Here is a 19070-nt window from a genome sequence, read left to right as displayed (position 1 = left end):
TCTCCTGTGTTGGGATCAAACCTAGGGCCTTGTGCATGCGAAGCAAGCACTCTACCACTAAGTGACATCCCCACCCTTGAGAGTCTGCATTTCTAAGAAACTCCCAGCAAATGCCCAAGCTGCAGAACTTCCAGGTCTTCTTTTTTAACATTTTAATAATTTCCCTTATTAATCACCCAGCAATGTTAAATCTTTTACCTTTTACCTTTTTTCTTACTAGTGACCAGGCAGAGAAGTAAGATAATAGCCATTTCTGTCAGTTGTTAATACTCCAAGAATTTTTAAAATTTAATAGAAAATATTCCTATAACATTTTGGGATTTTCAATATTACATGTTTCAACATTTATGTGTACATACATCAATATAGTGAAGTCTAATTTATCATGCTTTTATAATTAAGAAGTTTCTCCCAACTACTCTTCCTGAGTCCTAGATTACCACAATGATGAATGTATTTAAAATGACCATGAAGCTCTGTGACATCCTGTACTTCCTACTAAATTATCAAATAAATCATATTTAGTATATTTTCATAGTTAATTTCACTTTATTGCCTTCTAATTCCTTTTAAAATAGTATTCCAAACACGATGTTCACAGTAATTCTCATTTTCTCTGAATACATTTTACTCCTCAACAATGCAAGTATCCTGAAAGTGAGAGATACTTACTCACTTTTACAAAGATTATTACATAAAAGGATCATGTGTGAAAAAACTCAGAAGATCCAGACACTGACAAATTAATCAGGTTATACCCTTACACATTACCCATAGTGAAGAATCCCAAGATGGGATGATTCTTTAATCACAGGGCCTCACAGGGAGTGTATGGGCCTTTGTCATGCACCCAAGCATATTTCCCTTATGGAAAAATTTCCCAGTTGACCACTCTTCTTCCAAACTGCAGTTTCCTTTGGTCATATGATCAAAAGGGTCATGAGACACATGCAATGTTGTTAATGACTGGCTTTTCAGTCCTGTGTAGAGCCTATGAGTCCACGTCCTCCTCCAGGTCCTCAAGAGCTGAAAATTCTGTGTCAATAAGTGGCTTCAAAAACTTCTCAACCTTGGTTAATCTTTGCTTCAGTTTCTGTTGCATTGACTCATATTCAGCTAGAATCCGGGCAAATCGTGTTTGTAGGCGGTCTACTGACCCCTCCATTTGAGTGACCTTCTCTTCAAGATCTTTAGGGTCACTACCAGCATTTGCAATGCTTACATCCAGTAGGCCATCTTTCATTAAGATTTGCCTCCCTTTCTCTTCGAGCATAGTTTTGGCATCTGGGTACTCAGTTAGAGCTTCCATGAGATCATCTTTTGAGAGACAGAACAGATCTGAGTAGCCAATGCTTTTAATATTGGCTGTTCTTCGGTTGCCAGCTTTGCTGCCTTTAATGTTAAGAATGCTGATCTCCCCAAAGTAGCTGCCATCACTCAACACCACAAACTGAGTAATTCCATCATCTGCCACTACAGCAAGTTTGCCTTCTTTGATGATGTACATCTCACGCCCAATATCCCCTTTCTTGCATATGTAATCTCCAGGACTATAGACTTGGGGTTGTAATTTCAAGACTAACTCCACCAACAGACCAGCTTCACAGTCAGCAAAAATACGCACCTTTTTTAACGTGTCCAAGTGAACGTTGATGGCAATTTCCGCCCTTAGTTTATCAGGTAGATACTTTAAGACTTCTCTCTCATCAACTGTTTTTTTGTTGGTCCACAGATAGTCAAACCATTTAATAACCCTCTTTTCCATATCTTTGCTTACATTTCTAAAATTCATGTATTGCTTGATAGCATCAACTCTTGCTTGAAATTCTGCCCTGGCTGCATTCATATTGGAAATCATAGAACCTATGTTACCGACAATGGTAGCAAAAATTAAAACTCCAATTAAGAAATCAACCACCACAAAGATATACTCAGAATCCAGCACAGGAGGTGGTGTTTCACCGATGGTAGTCAAAGTCAGTGTAGACCAGTAAAGGCTGTAGACATATTTTCTAGCCAAACGACCAAATTCAGGGTCATTGACATCGGGGTAGACCCACGTGTCATTACCAAATCCAATAGCTTTTGAAATAGAGTAGTACACACATGCATTCCAGTGAATAATGATGACGATATACATAACAAGGTTAGAAATCCTAAAGATGTTTGGGTAGTTTGTCCTTGTTTCTGTTCTCTGAAAGAACTCAAACATACGAGAAATTCTTAACAGCCTATTTAATCTAATTTCTGGATAGTTCCACCCAAACTGAATATACAGCAGATCAGTTGGTACCACTGACAGAACATCAAGTTTAAATTGCACGTTTGATTTATATTTCTCTATGAGTTTAAATTTATCTTTCACCAGCAATCCTTGTTCTAAGCAACCTAAAATAGAAGGAAAAGAAATCAATGTTTCTACTTTTTAGACCATTGTGAATTTTTCTAAAGTAACTTGCAATTAGCCTTGTTAAGGTCAAAACAAGAATTCATTTTCAATAAGTACGCCTTCAGCAATGTAATATGATATAAGCACACATCAACACATGGCTTTGGAAAAGAATTCATTGTAGAAATAAGTAAAACTTTGTAAGCACAAAAGTGAGAGAAACTTGTTTTTGTATAAATACCAGTTTTTCAGGATCCAATATCCCTCCCCAGGTAAAGTCATTCCTTTTATGAATTATACCCATGTTTTTGTGACATTGTGATATAATTGGTTACATATTTGGTTCCTGTCTTCAACTTCTGGCACTTAAGGAAATGCTTTTAAAATCCTGTGATTTCATAAGCAATGGAAGTGTTAATTGCATCTTTTTTTTTTTCCTGGTATTTTGTCTTTGGCTTGTTCCTAACACAGATCTTAGAAATCCTTGGAATTTCCTAACTGAGAACAGTATCTTTTATTCTAAGGAAGAAACTCTTGGTAGGCTTCTAGATGAAGCTGGTCACCAGAAAGATTAGGCCATGTTTAGAAACTTAGAACTTTCAGCCCCAATCCTGTCTTCCTCCGGGAAGAGGAGAAGAGCTGGAGAGTAAGTTAGTATTCTATCATCCCTACATGATGAAGCCTTTCATAAAAATCTCTAACTGTGGGGGTTCAGAGACGGTCCAGGTTACCAAACACACGCAGGGTGCTGGAAAGGTGTCCTACCCCAGTTTTATGAGGACAGAAGTTCCTTCTCTCAGGATCCTTCCAGACTTTGCCCTATGTACCTCTTCACCTGTGTGTTCATCTACATCATTTGTCATACCCTTTATTAATATACTAACCAAGTAAATGTGTTTCTCGAAGTTCTGTGAGCCACGCTAGCAAATTACTGAACCTGAGAAGGGGATTATGGAAACCCTAATTTACAGTCCATTGTTCAGAAGCACAGGTCACAACTTGGGGCTTAGGGCTGGCATCCGAACTGGGGCAGTGTCTTATGGAAATAAGCCCTCAACTGTGGGATCTAGCTAGTATCAGAATTGAGTTAAATTGTAGGACACCAGTTTTGTGTTACAAAACTGCTTGGTATGTTGGGCTTTCCTCATGTACATTTTGGTGATCACAGGGTATTGTTCTGTGTATAGTAAGAGTTTGTTTTTCCTTCCATACATGGATCTTGGAAACTTTCTTGAACACCTTGGCACTATGCCTAGTAACTCATGTCACTCTCTGGACAGAATCCCAGCCCTGCTCTCAATGGATACTACCCTGTTATCTCACTATTTTCATGTTTTGCCCCTTCAATGTGAAGCACAAATGCTTTTTGAGACTGTTTTTTTGCCTCTTAGTCTTGTCTCCCAGGCTTTTCTTAGTCACCTGGGATCTTCCCTACTATGCCGTTGTGTCAAAACCAGAATTTCAGCATTAGGGAAAGCGTTTGTTTCTCCTCCTATAATGGCTACCAGAGCTCCAAACAAAACAGAGCAATTGGAGCATTGTTCCAGGGCACTGATATTTAGAGAACATCCTGAAAATAATTCCTAAAATCTTCTCTGTGTACATTCTCTTGTTACATTTGCAGTTGAGAGCAGTATAGAAACAATGAGCTTGTACTATACCCACTTACCAAGAACACTTCAAGTAGGAAGCTATCAGATGTTGCTGCCTGGTCAATAATGTCCCACCATGAACTACAAAGTTCATGCCTCCTATAAAATTTCTAGTGTGTCTCTGCAGGATACAATGACACTGTTCTCCTGTGGCTTTTTAAGGTATCTCCATGTTAGGTAACAATTACTCTTTCCCCACAGAGCTGGCTGAATATTTCTGCTCTCTATTCCTCTTGCCTGGCATAAACCCAATGAACAGGGGTTCATTGGGTGGAAGAAAACCACCAACCCACACTCAGAAGGTTGGCTAATAACACCTTTTTGAATCTGTTGGAGTAGTTTAAACCTGTGGGTAGGTACGCTGTTTCTCCTACTTTCAACTGTACCTTTTCCTCTAAAACAAATTTTTGTGTGTTTATCTTGAGAAGCACTTCAATTGCAAATTTTGAGTTATACAAGAGAGATAAAAGCATTGCCTTCAGAATATTTCAAACCAAACATATTTACCTGTCCTCGTTCGTACAAACATATCGACAAGATAGACTATGTCTGATAAGTAATCAAAAATGAGCCAGTATTCTAGGTAATCAGATTGAAGTTCATCAAAACATGCTCTGTAAAAGGAAAAAAATGTATAAATGAAATGGAGACAATTTGAAGTGGAAATTCTCTTTGTATAATTTCTTTATGATGAGAAGTATAACATGTTGAGACTAGGAGGGGTCCTGAAAACATATTCAGTCAATTGTGATTTTCCCAAATCTCCCTAGTGGTTGCATTTTGTTTTCTCACACTTCTAAATTCCAGCGTCTTTTCCATCCACACTAGTTGGTTTTGTAAAAACATCAAATAAGAACAAATGGCCTCAAACCTGGTGCCAGTGGCTCATGCCTGTAATCCCAGCTACTTGGGAGGCTGAGATGGGGAAGATCATGGTTGGAGGCCAGCCCCAGCAAAAAACTTTGCAAGATCCCATCTCAATGGGAAAAAGCTGAGCATGGGGCTCAGTGCCTGTCATGCCAGCTACACAGGAGGCTGAGGTCTGGGCTGGCCCAGGCAAAAAGTAAAACCCTATCTCCAAAATAACCATAGCCAAAAGAGCTGGAGGCATGGCTCAAGTGGTAGAGTGCCTGCCTAGAAGGCACAAAACTATGAGTTCAAACCTGAATAATGCAAAATTTTTTTTAAAGTGGCCTTAAACTGTAGTCAGAATTCATTATGTGAAACCCAGTGATCACCAGGTTCATATTTCTTATCTGTACCCAAAAAAAGATTTCAGGAAACTGTGCTTGGCCCTGGATAATTACCAAGAGCTGATTACCATCTAAAAGATGGTAAGATCCTTGATCCTTGAGCTTTTTCCACTACTGGCAACATTTTTTTTTTCTAATAGGCTCCAAGTGGTAGAGCAATCAGAAGTCCAAAAGTACCCTTTCCCACTTCCCTCATCCCAATAGAACCACGCACCTCCCCCACCTCAGGAATACGTATTGAGAGTAATTAAGCCTCTCTTTACAACCTGTGCTGGAGAACAGAAGTGTGTTCTGAAGAGTTCTAGATCAAATTGTTTTTTATTTCCTTTATTTATATGTGCATACAATGATTGGGTCATTACTCCCTCCTTCCCCCTGCCCTCTCCTTTTCCCCCCACCCCCTCCCTCTCACCCCCACCCCTTTGCTTCTAAGCAGATGATCAAATTGTTTAGAAGGTTAACTTGAAAACTAAAAGTGGGTTGATACACACACACACACAAACCTTGCAATAATCATTGTCCAGTTATACATCACAGGTAAGGTGATGCAAAACAGCCAGTTGTAGTATACGTTTCCTGAGGGATCAATAACTGCAACTTCTTTCTTCTCCCTAGCAGCAATTAGAAATAAAGAAGGTTAACCAACAAACAAGAACATTTGTATTTGTCATAGCAAAGAGTTATACTCATCACCCACAACTAATGAAATATCAATAAGATGGAGAAGCTCCCCTTGCAGTGGGAAGATTAACTTAATAAGTACACTAGTCACAAGAAACTGGTTAATGAGGGGGTAGATATACAGTTAAATTACCAGGCTTATATTAAAAGCACATATTAAGCACTTACTAAAGTCCTGTTTATACTGAAATGATGCAGTCAGGTCTACACTCCATGCAGTGAGAGTCCAAAATAGTGGCACAGATGAGGGAAAAATCTGAATATCCTAAAACTCCTTGGGAAGGTTATAGGGTGTAGAGGAGTGACTTTGGCCACTCCCCGTCAGATACCAAAGTGACCAGGAACTATATGATTAAGAGGGAAGCCACTCATTGCTTTTTTCTCATCTGTAGAGAAAGAAGAATAATCTAACACAATCTAGTACAAAGTACTTGTTCCTTGTTCATAAGTATGCAAAAAGGATTTTTTTTTTTTTTTTGCAGTACTGGGGTTTGAATTCAGGGCTTCACACTTGCTAGGCAGGTGCTCTACTGCTTGAGCTACACCGTCAGGCCCAGAAAAGATTCAAGGGAGGCAAGAGAGGATCTGAAGAAGGCAGGAAGAATATATATAGTCAAATACACATTTGAAAACTATTCTATATTTTAAAGAACAGTTCCCCTTATACAAACTTTGACTTTCTAAACAAGCACAAATAAGTGAACCATTGGTAAAGAGTTTTGTTGAAGTAAGTTCAGACAGTAATTTCTCCTTAATAAAAAGTGAAAACAGCTCTGCAAATGTCAGTTGACCGTATCCTTGTGAAATTCTAACTTTCAAATGTTTGTTTTAAAAAGAATACCTCAAGAGCTTATGTTTTGATAGCACTGTACTTCTGTCAAAAGTAGTCAAGACTTTTGCAATGGAGTTTCTTTAGAGTGTTTGCTATAGAGTTTATTACTGAAAAATATTAATGAAATTATTAATTTTTTATTTCAGCTTTTAAAAATCGATGGATAGATCCTCAGTACCCAATTCTTCTTGAACCTAAGTATTTTCCACTGGCAAATGTGTCTTCACCAACATTTGTTACAGAGAAGAGTAATAGTAAAAATTCTTTGTGGGAAAACTAACAATTGCTAATTTTAGGGATTTAGAAAAGACATTTAATTCACATTTATATCAATGTATTTTAAATGTTTCCAAATATTCAAAAATTGTTATTCTTTACATGATGCTTCTTTACTAAAAAATTTCTTCTTTTGTTATATCATGAGAAATCATCCTTACATCTAAAATCCATCACAAATTTATATCAAATTTCAATACCAGTAAAAAATACTTACTCTTCTTTCTTATCTTTGCTTTTCTCTTCTTTCTTTTTCTTCTCTTTGTCCTTTTCCTTCTTCTTTTTCTTCTCTGGGTCATTTTTATTATCTGACTTGCTAAAAAAGTTGAGTATGTAGTGTTAAAATATGCAAATGTTATGGGCAGAAAAATATGGGGTCATTTATGCCAAAGTTTCACATACCTCTTCTTTTCTTTTTTCTTTTTCTTTTTTTCTTTTGGTTCTCTAAAAAGGAAACAATATTTCTGTTACATAATCATATTACATTGTGACTTCCATTATTTTTTACTCTCTTCTCAATGAAATAAAAATTCTCAGCCTTGCAATTCAAAGACCTACCCCAGTGCTCAGAAACCAGAAACCTGGCCTCTTGATGGAGAGTTCTACCAAAAAAATGGACAATTATCCAGTTAATAAAATAAGCAAAGATTGCCATTTTAATGGATGTGAGAAATTGAAGAAAATGGAAAAATTTAAAGGTATAAACTTGAGAAGTTAATTTAAGAAACAAGAGTCCCCAAAAGAATAGACTTCCAAAGCATTAATACATAAAAAAGGAATTTAAAATGTAAGCTTCTTGATATCACTCACATTTATCCTTAAATAAAATGTTGAGAATTTCAAGAAAATGCCATATATTTTCTTTAGAGGAAATAATCTTGACTAAAGCAATTTTTCATTTTGAGAGTTCAAAAGCTCTGTGGTATACCATCCATGCCATAAGGTTAAACAGTAATCCATCCTATGATTGAGTTAGTATAACTAGGATAGAGCATGAACCAGATGGAATAGGTAAGCTTCAGAGCAGGTAATTAATACCCCCAATCCCCCACACACATCATGCCATTTAGCACTACTGCATCAGCACCTATCTTTCCATGCTCAGTTATGGCTATATGTGAAGTTCATTAGGAGCAGTTGGTGAAGTACCTCCCACGGGTGGGCCAGCCTGACATGTGTATGTAAGCCAAAATAGGATGTACCTATGTCTCAACCCCACTTAAAAGTGCTGTGGGAATAGTGGTAATAAAGATGACCTCCACAATGGCAAAACTTAATCAGTCCATGATTATTCACTTTATATGGAAAAAGATATGGCTCAACTTAAGAACACACAGGCCTTATGGGAAGTCACAAACACCTTGACTGGTTGATCAAGAATCTATATGGAAAAAGATGGAAAGATCAGTGAAAGTAGTTCTGGAGAAAAGGCAAACTCAATGGACCCATGAACACAAGCACAAAGTTTGAAAATCATTGTATCCCATGTTAATGCCATCAAACAGTATGTACCATGGAGAAGGCACAAAGCAACCAAATAAACAAAATGATGTCAGCTGATAAAACCAGCCTCTGTTATTGCATTCTCAATGCTGGCACAATGTGTATATGAACCAAGCCTCTGTGGTAGAAGATCTGGAGGCTCTGTGTGAGCCCAACACATGATTTCCCACTTGCCAAAGCTGTTGCTAAATATCCAACCTGCCAGTTTCAAAGGCTAATGCTATGACTCAGATATCCCCTTGAGCAAAGCAGTCAGTCATATGTTGGCAAGTTAATGACACTGGACTCTTGGAACCATGGAAGGTGCATAAAATATATTTATATGAGTTGATATACATTATGGGTATTCATCTGCTTTTTTTGCCACAGGACTTTGACCAGTGCCATTATTTAGGTGTTTATAAAGTATAATACACTTTTACAGAATAGTACATAATGCCACTTTGAACCAAAGACCTCCTTTATAGCAAAGGAAATGTGTCATTGGACACTGTGTAATTCAATGATCCTATCATATGCTGCACCACTCAGAAGCTATGTTAGAGCTATGGAGTGGTCTTTTGAAGGCACAGATGAGATGCTATCATAGAGTTCATCCTCAGGAAGATAAGATGCCATCCTCCAGGACACTATATACATGAAAAATCCATGGTCATTAGATCTTGCTTGTAGAATGCTTGGATCTAAGAAGCAAGAAGTCTAAGTAGGGATAACTTACATAGGGAGGGTACACTTCCCATCCCTGAAACTTTAGGCTCTGTGATTCTGGAGATCTTTGATTCAGGGAACATGTTTCTGCCAGGGAACACAGTTATTGTCCCATTAAGATTAAGTGATGACTACTGCCTAACCACTTTGGACCCCTCATGCTAAGAAAGCAACAGGCAAGGAAAAGAGTCATCATACTGGCAAGCCATTGCCATTGATCATCAGAAGTAGGTGAAGGGACGGAAAATACAATCAGCACCTGAGTGATCTACTGTTGTGTCTTTTGGTATTCTCTAGTCCAGTGTTGGTAGTAAATACACAAGTATGGTAGCCATGAGAAATGCAGATAACCAGCTGAATGTCTGCATTATTCTAGACCAGAAGAAGTTCTGGCTAAAGATGAGACAACTCTAGAATGACTAGGATGGGATGAATTTCAGTTGATTAGGAATATCAACTGAAGTCTCAAAGTCTTCATAAGTTTCCAGGAATTTTAGCTTATCCAATTAACCTTCCTCTTTATAAACTTACCCAGGGGGAAAAAAAAAAGAATGATCAGAATCCTGGAGGAGACATTTCCAGAGGGGGTGAATTTTCTATACAAAGACAGTGGATTTGAGCAGTGCACAGATCAGCTGAATGGATGCAGTGTTACAAAGACTAAAGTTAGTCATTCCCCAGCTGTTAAGAGTTGGTTGCTGACAGCTCACAGTTTTTCCTATTTCTTGACAGGCCTTGGATGAAGGAAACCACCATGCTCAATGCCTCCACTTCCTAGGGCCAGCCCTTACTGTATGACAGTGCATGGGATAGGTGCAAAGGACCTGACCTATTACCTAAATGTGGTACAAATTTGAAAGGCTATTCATGTCCCAAAGCTGCCATGGGATCACATTGTCAATTAACTCTATTCTCTGAAATTCAACTTTTCCTTCCCCCCAGTTCTGTTCCCTCAACTCTTGTTATCATTCTCAAGAGCACACCCACTTAAACTTCTGCCCACAAACCTTTACCACAGAGTTTATATCCTGAGGAACTCGACCTAAGACACCTGGGTTCAGACTGGAAAGTACTAGTGTTTCATCCACTTTTGTCAGCCACTCCATCCACAAGGAAGAGCAGTTGCATATATACTGCAGACCTGTTTTTTCTAGCACATTCAAATAAGTGAAGAAATAAGTATATACCACTTTTGATATGGCTAGGTGTATTTTTCAGATATAAATAACCAAATAACAAAATAATAGAATACCATTACTATTATATTAGTTTGCCTTATAAATATTTGCTCTGTCTCAGATTTGGATATATTCCTAACTTTTTACTGCTTTTCTTTAAAAATAAATCTTTAGTTTTCTACTGTAAATGTACTTACTGATCCTTATTGCTGCTGTTGTTAACATTGAAAAGTGCCGTGGTACCTGGCAGGTACTGCTCCCTAAGAAATGAAAAACACACACTGAAATCATAGTCACAAATTCTTTCCAATTTCTACCCATTACTAAAAATTGCTTAAATAATTTTTAAAAATATAGTTCCCCATGAAGCACAATTTGCCAAATGTCAGTGCCTTGAACCAAAGTAGCTACTAAATGGCCATTAGTCAATGTTCAAACCAAGAATGTGCATGATCCTTGGCTTTGAGAAAGCCAAGTTGGATACCACTAACTTGGTTCAATAAGAAGCAAGTTAGATACCAAGAACTTCATTCCAACAAGAACCTAAAATTGTCAGGAAAGATAGGAAAAAAAGAAAAGACAAAAGCAGTGAGAAAGCTGGCGTTATCCAGCGGGAAGAAAAAACAAAGAAAAAGTAAATGCATTGTATAGGATGGAAACCCCTTATCCACAAGAACACAATACCCCTTCAACACCCTCAGAGTCCCATGGTGATCATTACTGCTCTACTTCCTTCTAAGAATGTTTAGCCTTTCTCTTGTAACTACTAATTCCACTGCTCCATCCTGGAAGTAGAATCAAGTGGAATAGAGTAGTTTAGAGAATTATAGCCAACCTTCACACGTACAATTGCTTCAGGACCCTGAAAGAAGCAGTCAATCAGAAAAGAATGAGATATGAAGTTTCTTAGGGATGGACATCAGTCTCTGGGAAAAGGATGGAGTATGTTTATGACTTAGAATCCCATAACCATAGATAATTGCCAACCACTGGCATTTTTCCAAGGAAGGACAGGGTAAGGAACAAAAGAAGCATGATACTCCCAAAATCCTGCATAGTGTCTGGATAGTATTTGCCAAGCCCACTCTGTGGGAGGAATAGAAGACTGTCATCCAAATAATAGTTTAAAAACATATCCTGAGGGATAGACCATCCTACTCACCTCTGTGATGGTCCTTCCCTTCTGTGTGAGTTGTTTCTAAAGGAATCCCCTGCATGGGTGCTCTCTTTCTCTGATTCTTCAGATATAGAGGCACTGTTATCATTGTCAGAAAAGGAGCTACATCCAAGAGGAAGCAAAGATGAATTCGATTAATGTTTTCAACCATGGTAGAGGAGAACATTTCTCATGCGGAGAATGCTTGCCCCATCTCTTTCTTTCCCTCTCAAATGAACATACATTACTTTTCAGTTAGAGCAAGGTAAGAACTGTATAGGACACACAGTATCCTATAAAGAAAATGGCATTTCATTAAGAAACCACATTCTGGATCTTCCACATTCCTATTGCTGGACAGATTAGTTGATGTTAATATTTATTAAGTAGAAAATATGATATCTGGGATTTAGATCATATTAACCAGTTGTATTAACTCTCATTTCCTAACTAATGTTTCCTTCCACTAAAAGAAGTTCAATCACATGTATATACATTGTGTTTATTTATAGAGTAACCACTTTAAATTATACTTTTAAATTGTGTTATTAGCACCTCATGTTCTATGTGATTTTTCACATTTGTCTATGGCAATGACCTCTGTTTAGATTTGAAATCTCCCATAAGGAAAGGCTCTGCCAATGATTAGAAAAATATTTAGCATAGGTGTTTACTAGGTGCTTCCAAAAAATACACACAATCATGAAATAAATAAACTAAATACATGATGAAATTTAAGGTTACAAATTATAAAGTTAAGTAGAAATTATACCTAGGTACATATAAAAAAACTGTGGCTGGTATTAAAAATGCATAAGAAAACACATGGGTTTACCTGCATGCTCCACTTTCCATCCTTCTTATTTCCTTTTCAATATTGGGTACAATCACATTGGGAATATTTACAAAGGAATGCCATGTATTGATAATATGTGTCTTCATGGTTAGCCTAATATCTGAAGAGAAACAAATCATATTAGTGGTAAAACTATTTATATATATATATGTATGTATTTTATATGTATGTATATATATATATATATATATATATATATATATATATATATATATATATATAATTTAAAAAGTTCCCCTTACAATTCTTCTAAGGCTGGGATAACATGCATTTATAGTTATACAGAGGAATTATTCTTAAAAAGACGTGGCCTGTTCCCTTGATTTCCATTAGCCAGGGTGTGTGTTGTTGTGTACTTTTTTAAATTCAAAAGTGTACCAGAGGTATAATTTTATTTTTAATTTTTGGATTTACCCCAATTTTGAAATATTCAGGCAGCATAAGTATAGAACAGAGCTATAAGGGCCCTACATAATACCACATAATTATAACAGTGGAAAGTTTCAAAATAAAATACCAAAATCAGGATAAATTCTTACAGGCATTCACAAAGAAAGGGTAGAAGGTTAGTCTTAAGTGGTATTCAAACTCCTTTTTGTACTGGGGATCAAACCCAGGGCCTGCACGGTACTACTGAGCTTTTAAATCTCAACTCCAGTGGTATTCAATTTCTAAAGTGAATAAAAATGCAATTGATCCATGGTTTTAGCAAGTCCCCTAAATTATACTGATGATATAGTCCATACAACATATGAAAAACTCTGGTCTAAACTCTACTCAGGATATGTAGTTTCCTAGGAGCAGGCAGAGCCTGCTCACTTTTCAGCTGCTTCCAGCATGTACTAGGTTCAGGTCATGTTGTCTACTGCATTTCCTTCTCCACCTATTTCAGTTGCCCTCAGTTGGTTATTTCCATCCGTGCTCCTTGTAGAGGTTCTTCCTCCAGGCTGATGGTACCGACTTAGAGAATGCAGGTAACAAGAAAGATGCTGTGCTCTGCCACTCCTGCAAATACTCAGTGCTAGAATGGTCCTCCCTTCAATCCCACACTACCTTTGGTTGCCTGGGCCTGGAAGTTGAGCCCTTCCCTTAAAAGAGCCATAGCTCAGAAGATCATACCGGAGTCAACAAAAACCAGGACATATGAGGTACCCCTGGAAAACTTTGGAACAACTCTTTGAGGCAATAAGGCTGAACATTCCTTGGGTGCAGACGGTGCTGGATCAGGAAGTATGTGCTGTTCACAATAGTGCAAATTTATTTGTATCCAAAGACTCCATGGGCCCAGAGACCTTTAGGTTATGTAATCATCATACATGAACATCATACATGTTCAAACAGGACAGATATTTAAGACATCTACCAAATAGCTGGACCAGTTTAATTGTTGGCCAGCAGCTACTTGATTGCTGGGCATTTTCCAATCAAGTAAGATTTAAGTATCCAATGACAATGTATCAATTGTTAAATATGTTTAGTATCACCCTTTCCTAATTTTATTACTTAACAGCTTTTGTGTACAATTGTCAGTGCCTCAATTAGTTTATGAGTCCTTGAAATCCAGGGCAATTTCTTAAAAGTTCTCTTTTGTCCCTCTAATACCTATTATGATTCTATAAAATTAGTATGTTACTTAACTAGTCACTAAATAGCTTGTTATTTACACTTCTCCCTTTGTTGCATGTTTTTAAAATGGGAATGGTGTTTTCAAGTTGTATATACATAGGTGGTACTGGGTTTGAATTCATGCTTGGGAGGCAGGCATTTTACTACTTGAGCCATACCTCTAGCCCTTTTGCTCTGGTTATTTTGGAGACAAAGTATTGCTTTTTGCCCATCATCCTCCTATTTTAAGCTTCCTGCCATCGCTGGAAGGCCACGACACCCAGTTTTTTTTTTTTTTCTTTTTCTTTTTCTTTTCTTTTTTTCTGTTGAGATGGGGTCTTGCAAATTTTTTGCCAGGGCTGGCCTGAACTGCCATCCTCCCAATTTCAGCCTTCTGTGTAGCTTGGGATGGTGCATGTCACCATGTCCAGGTATTGGTTGTGATGGGGTCTAGATAACTTTTTGCCTGGACTGGTCTCAAATTGTTATCCTCTCAATCTCAGCCTCCCAAGTAGCTGGGATTACCAGGCTAAAAAATTATAATTTAAATAGCCAAATTTTAATGTCTGGGCTATGCTATGAAAACAGACTTTTACAAAGGTGTCAAAAAGTATTCTGGCTGCAATTCCCTGATGAGTCATACTGTTTTATGCCTCTTTGCCTTTGCACATGCACTACTTGAGACTGAAAAAGTCACCTCCCTAGAGTGCACATAGGAGCTACCCATCTCTCAAGTCCAAGCCACTCACTCCTCACCCTTAACAAAGCTACTCACTTCTCTTCTCCATCACAGCAATTTGTACACAGTTCAAGTTGTTGTGTCTCCAGAATGAAACTGCAACGTTCTCTGAGGTAGAGACCTTTGTCACCACAGCAAAGTGCTTCCACATATTAGGTACTCAAGAAATACTTACTGAGTGAACAAATCTTGATTTGTGTTTTTAAAACTCTCATACTCTCATATATTTTCATTAGAAGTGAGGAAACCTTAGTGAATTTACAATGATTTTGAGATGGTTCTTAGAGTGATAGACTTGGTGGATTGCTCCCCTCCCCCCAGCATCCATTCTTCTCTTTCTAGTGTACTTTCATATTCTGTGAAGACGGGAAGAGCTAAAAATCTGAATTTCTTTTTTTTAATTGTTTATTCATTATTCATATGTGCATACACTGTTTGGGCCATCTCTCCCTCCTGCCCTTCCCTCTCCTCCCAACCCCCTCACTTCTAGGCAGAACCTGTTCTGCCCTCTTCTCCAATTTTGTTGAAGAGAAAACATAAGAGATAATAAGAAAGATATGGCATTTTTGTTAGCTTGAGATAAAGATAGCTATACAGAGAGATTTCTGGCGTTGCTTCCATGCACAAGTGTATTACAACCTGAATTGATTCATCCCTACCAGACCTCTTCACTACTTCCTGGTCACCTTTCCATAGTGGCTTCTGTCAGTTTAAGATTACTTTATTTGCTTCTCTGCAGTGGGCACATCAAACACTTTCAAGTTTTAGGTTTCCTTCGCTTTCCCTATTCCTCCTGTGCACCTCTTCCCTTAGCTTATGACCTGTGTCCAATAACATTACTGCATTTGTTTTAGGTCTATAATCCGCATATGAGGGAGAACATACAATTTTTGGCCTTCTGAGCCTGGCTAACTTCGCTTAAGATGATGTTCTCCAGTTCCATCCATTTACTTGAGAATGACAGTTTCATTCTGCTTCATGACTGAATAAAATTCCATTGTGTATAAATACCACATTTTCTGAATTCATTCATTGGTAGTGGGGCATCTTGGCTGTTTCCATAACTTGGCTATTGTGAATAGTGCTGCAATAAGCATGGGTGTGCAGGTATCTCTGGAATAACCCGACTAGCATTCCTTTGGGTATATCCCCAGGAGTGGGATTGCTGGAACATTTGGCAGATCTATGTTTAGTTTTTTAAGGAGCCTCCATATTGTTTTCCAAACTGGTTGTACTAGCTTACATTCTCACCAGCAGTGTATGAGGGTTCCTTTATCCCCTTCATCCTCACCAACATTTGTTGTTGGTGGTGTTTTTGATGATAGCTACTCTGACAAGGGTAAGGTGGAATCTTAGTGTGGTTTTGATTTACATTTCCTTTATGGCCAGGGATGGTAAGCATTTTTTCATGTGTTTTTTGGTCATTTGGATTTCTTCCTTTGAACAAGTTCTGTTTATTTCAGTTGCCCACTTCTTTATTGGTTCATTGATTTTAGGGGAGTTTAGTTTTTGCAGCTCCCTGTATATTCTGGTTATCAGTCTTTTGTCTGATGTATAGCCAGCGAATATTTTCTCCTACTCTGTCGGTGGTCTCTTAAGTTTAGAGACCATTTCTTTTGCTGTGCAGAAGATTTTTAATTTCATGTAGTCCCATTTGTCCATCCTTTCTCTTAGTTGCTGGACTGCTGGAGTTCTATTGAGGAAGTCCTTGCCTATACCTATTGCTTCCAGAGTATTCCCTGCTCTTTTCTGTACTAACTTCAGAGTTTCCAGTCTGATATTAAGGTCCTTAATCCACTTTGAGCTGATACTAGTACAGGGTGATAGGCATGGATCTAGTTTCAGTTTTCTGCAGGCAGATAACCACTTTACCAGCCACATTTGTTGAAGAGGTTGTCTTTTCTCCATCATATGTTTTTGGCACCTTTGTCAAAAATAAGGTGGGCATAGCTGTGTGGATTCATATTGGGGTCCTCTATTCTGTTCCACTGGTCTTCACATCTGGTTTTTTTTTTTTTTTTTTTGCCAGTACCATGCTGTTTTTATTGCTATGGCTTTGTAATACAGTTTTAAGTCGGGTATTGTGATACCTCCAGCATTGCTCTTTTTGCTGAGTATTGTTTTGGCTATTCACAGTCTGTTGTGCTTCCAAATGAACTTTAGGGTAGATTTTTCAATCTCTGTGATGAAAGTCATTGGGATTTTGATGGGAATTGCATTAAACATGTAGATTGCTTTTGTTAATATATCCATTTCTACTATGTTGGTTCTACCAATCCATGAGCACGGGATATCTCTCCACCTTCTGTAGTCTTCCTTGATCTCTTTCTTCAGGGGTTTGCAGTTCTCCTTGTAGAGGTCATTCACATCCTTTGTTAAGTTTACTCCTAGGTATTTGATTTTTTTTTTGAGGCTATTGTAAATGGAATTGTTTCCATATATTCTTTCTCAATTTGCTCATTGTTAATGTATAGAAAAGCTAATGATTTTTGTAAGTTGATTTTATATCCTACCACATTGATGAAGCTGTTTATGGTGTCTAGGAGGTTTTGGGTAGAGGTTTTTGGGTCTTTGAGGTATAGGATCATGTCGTCTGCAAATAGGGATACTTTGACAGTTTCTTTACCTATTTGTATTCCTTTTATTACTTATTCTTACTTTATTGATCTGGCTAGGAATTCCAGGACTATGGTGAATAAGAGTGGGGAGAGTGGGCACCCTTGTCTCATTCCTGATTTTACGGGAAATGGTTTCAGTTTTTCTCCATTAAGTATGATGTTGGCTTTAGGTTTGTCATATATAGCCTTTATAATGTTGAGATACATTTTTTCTATTCCTAGTTTTCTTAGTCCTTTTATGATGAAGTGGTGTTGAATCTTATCAAAGGCCTTTTCTGCATCTGTTGAGATGATCAAGTGGTTAAAAATCTGAATTTCACAGATTCCTTTGCAACTCAGACTCTGGATGCCATTTAGGGTTAGTCAATCAAATGTACTTACATGAGATTTGGAAAGCAGAAGTGAAATGAAAACAACAGTACTCCTATCCCTGTCATGGCTAGCAACAAGAATAGGCAGGGGACATTGGGTTTTTAAGGTAGCAATCCCTGATCAGTCACTACCTCTTCAGGTGCCAAGGGTAGGTCATCTGGTTAATGCAGGAATGGATTTAGCAGGAAAGGGTGGGTCATGAGTTCATTTGCAGAGTAAGTGACTTTGGGAGCTCTGACTCACAAGGTAATGCGTTCCTGAATAAATGTTTCCAGTGAGAACTTTCTCATTGCCCACCTTTCAGGAAGAACCCCCTCCCTGTGGGTCAGCTGGGTCTGGGATGATGTTCTGGAGTCATACCTGGAGTTCAGTCAGAGCTTATTGTCTGAACCCTTCCAATGACTGTTAGGTTCTTGTTCCCCCAAATAAACTTCTATTTAAAAGAACTAGTGTGCCATTTTGTTTTTGCAAATGAGCAGAATCTGTTCCTGATTCTTATACATGGGATGCTGTACAACATTGAAAATTATTATCAAAATGATGGTAAACAAAGTGAGAGAAAGAACAGAGGGGGGAATGTGAAAGGAGAAAAAGAAAAGGAGAGGAGAGGTGGAAGAGAAAGAAAGGCAGAGGACATTATCCAGATGTTATTTGAAGAAATGGAATGTGAGTCTGTTCCACATATGCACAGGTCTCTGCCAGATGCTAGGGTCAGTCTAAAAGCTCTATGAGCTCTGGCGTGCATATGAGGCCTATGGTTTCTACCAGTACTGAGTTTCACTGTGGTAGGCCTGGCACTGGGCTCCAAGACAAAACCCTGTGATGGCTTTTGTGTCCTGCTTTCCAGTGGGTAGAGTCTTGCTTTTCTGTCTGCCACCAGAGGTTACAGGTAGGTTATGGAAGCAGTCTGCTTCCTGGCCTAATGTGGTTCCAGTGGCTTAGTCTGTGGGTATTGACCTGGCAGTAGAGCTTTTGGGGTTTTGCCCAGCATGGGGTTTCACTGTGGTGGGTCTGGCAAAAACCTGTACTTAATTCTCTCTCCCCCCATCAAAGTGGGAGATGTCTCTCTCCATATTGGGCTGCTTGGAGTTGGGGAAAGGGTGATTCATTACACTAAAAGCAGATACTATTGTCTGTTACATAATTTCCTCAGGTCTCGTGAAGATAGTTTGATATGTGAATAGCCGTTTAACTTGGTGGGTCTGGGGAGATGGTCACTAGGGGATCTCACTCAGCCCCCATTTTGCACCAC

At 38.2% G+C, this 19070-nt stretch overlaps 1 protein-coding gene across 1 annotated transcript; it reads right to left on the bottom strand.

Moving 5' to 3' along the window:
• Positions 1–974: 974 nt before the first annotated feature.
• Positions 975–12570, bottom strand: Cnga1 (cyclic nucleotide gated channel subunit alpha 1). The gene is given in 9 exon segments (XM_020158427.2): positions 975–1018; positions 1021–2388; positions 4549–4655; positions 5798–5905; positions 7301–7399; positions 7486–7527; positions 10670–10732; positions 11635–11751; positions 12464–12570. Coding segments are annotated over 9 exon segments (2055 nt in total).
• Between the last annotated feature and the right edge of the window lie 6500 nt (positions 12571–19070).

This window comes from Castor canadensis, chromosome 9 (assembly GCF_047511655.1).
Source record: "Castor canadensis chromosome 9, mCasCan1.hap1v2, whole genome shotgun sequence".
Taxonomy (NCBI): domain Eukaryota; kingdom Metazoa; phylum Chordata; class Mammalia; order Rodentia; family Castoridae; genus Castor; species Castor canadensis.
Note: the sequence above shows the minus strand (reverse complement) of the source record. Positions and strands in the feature narration are given on the sequence as shown.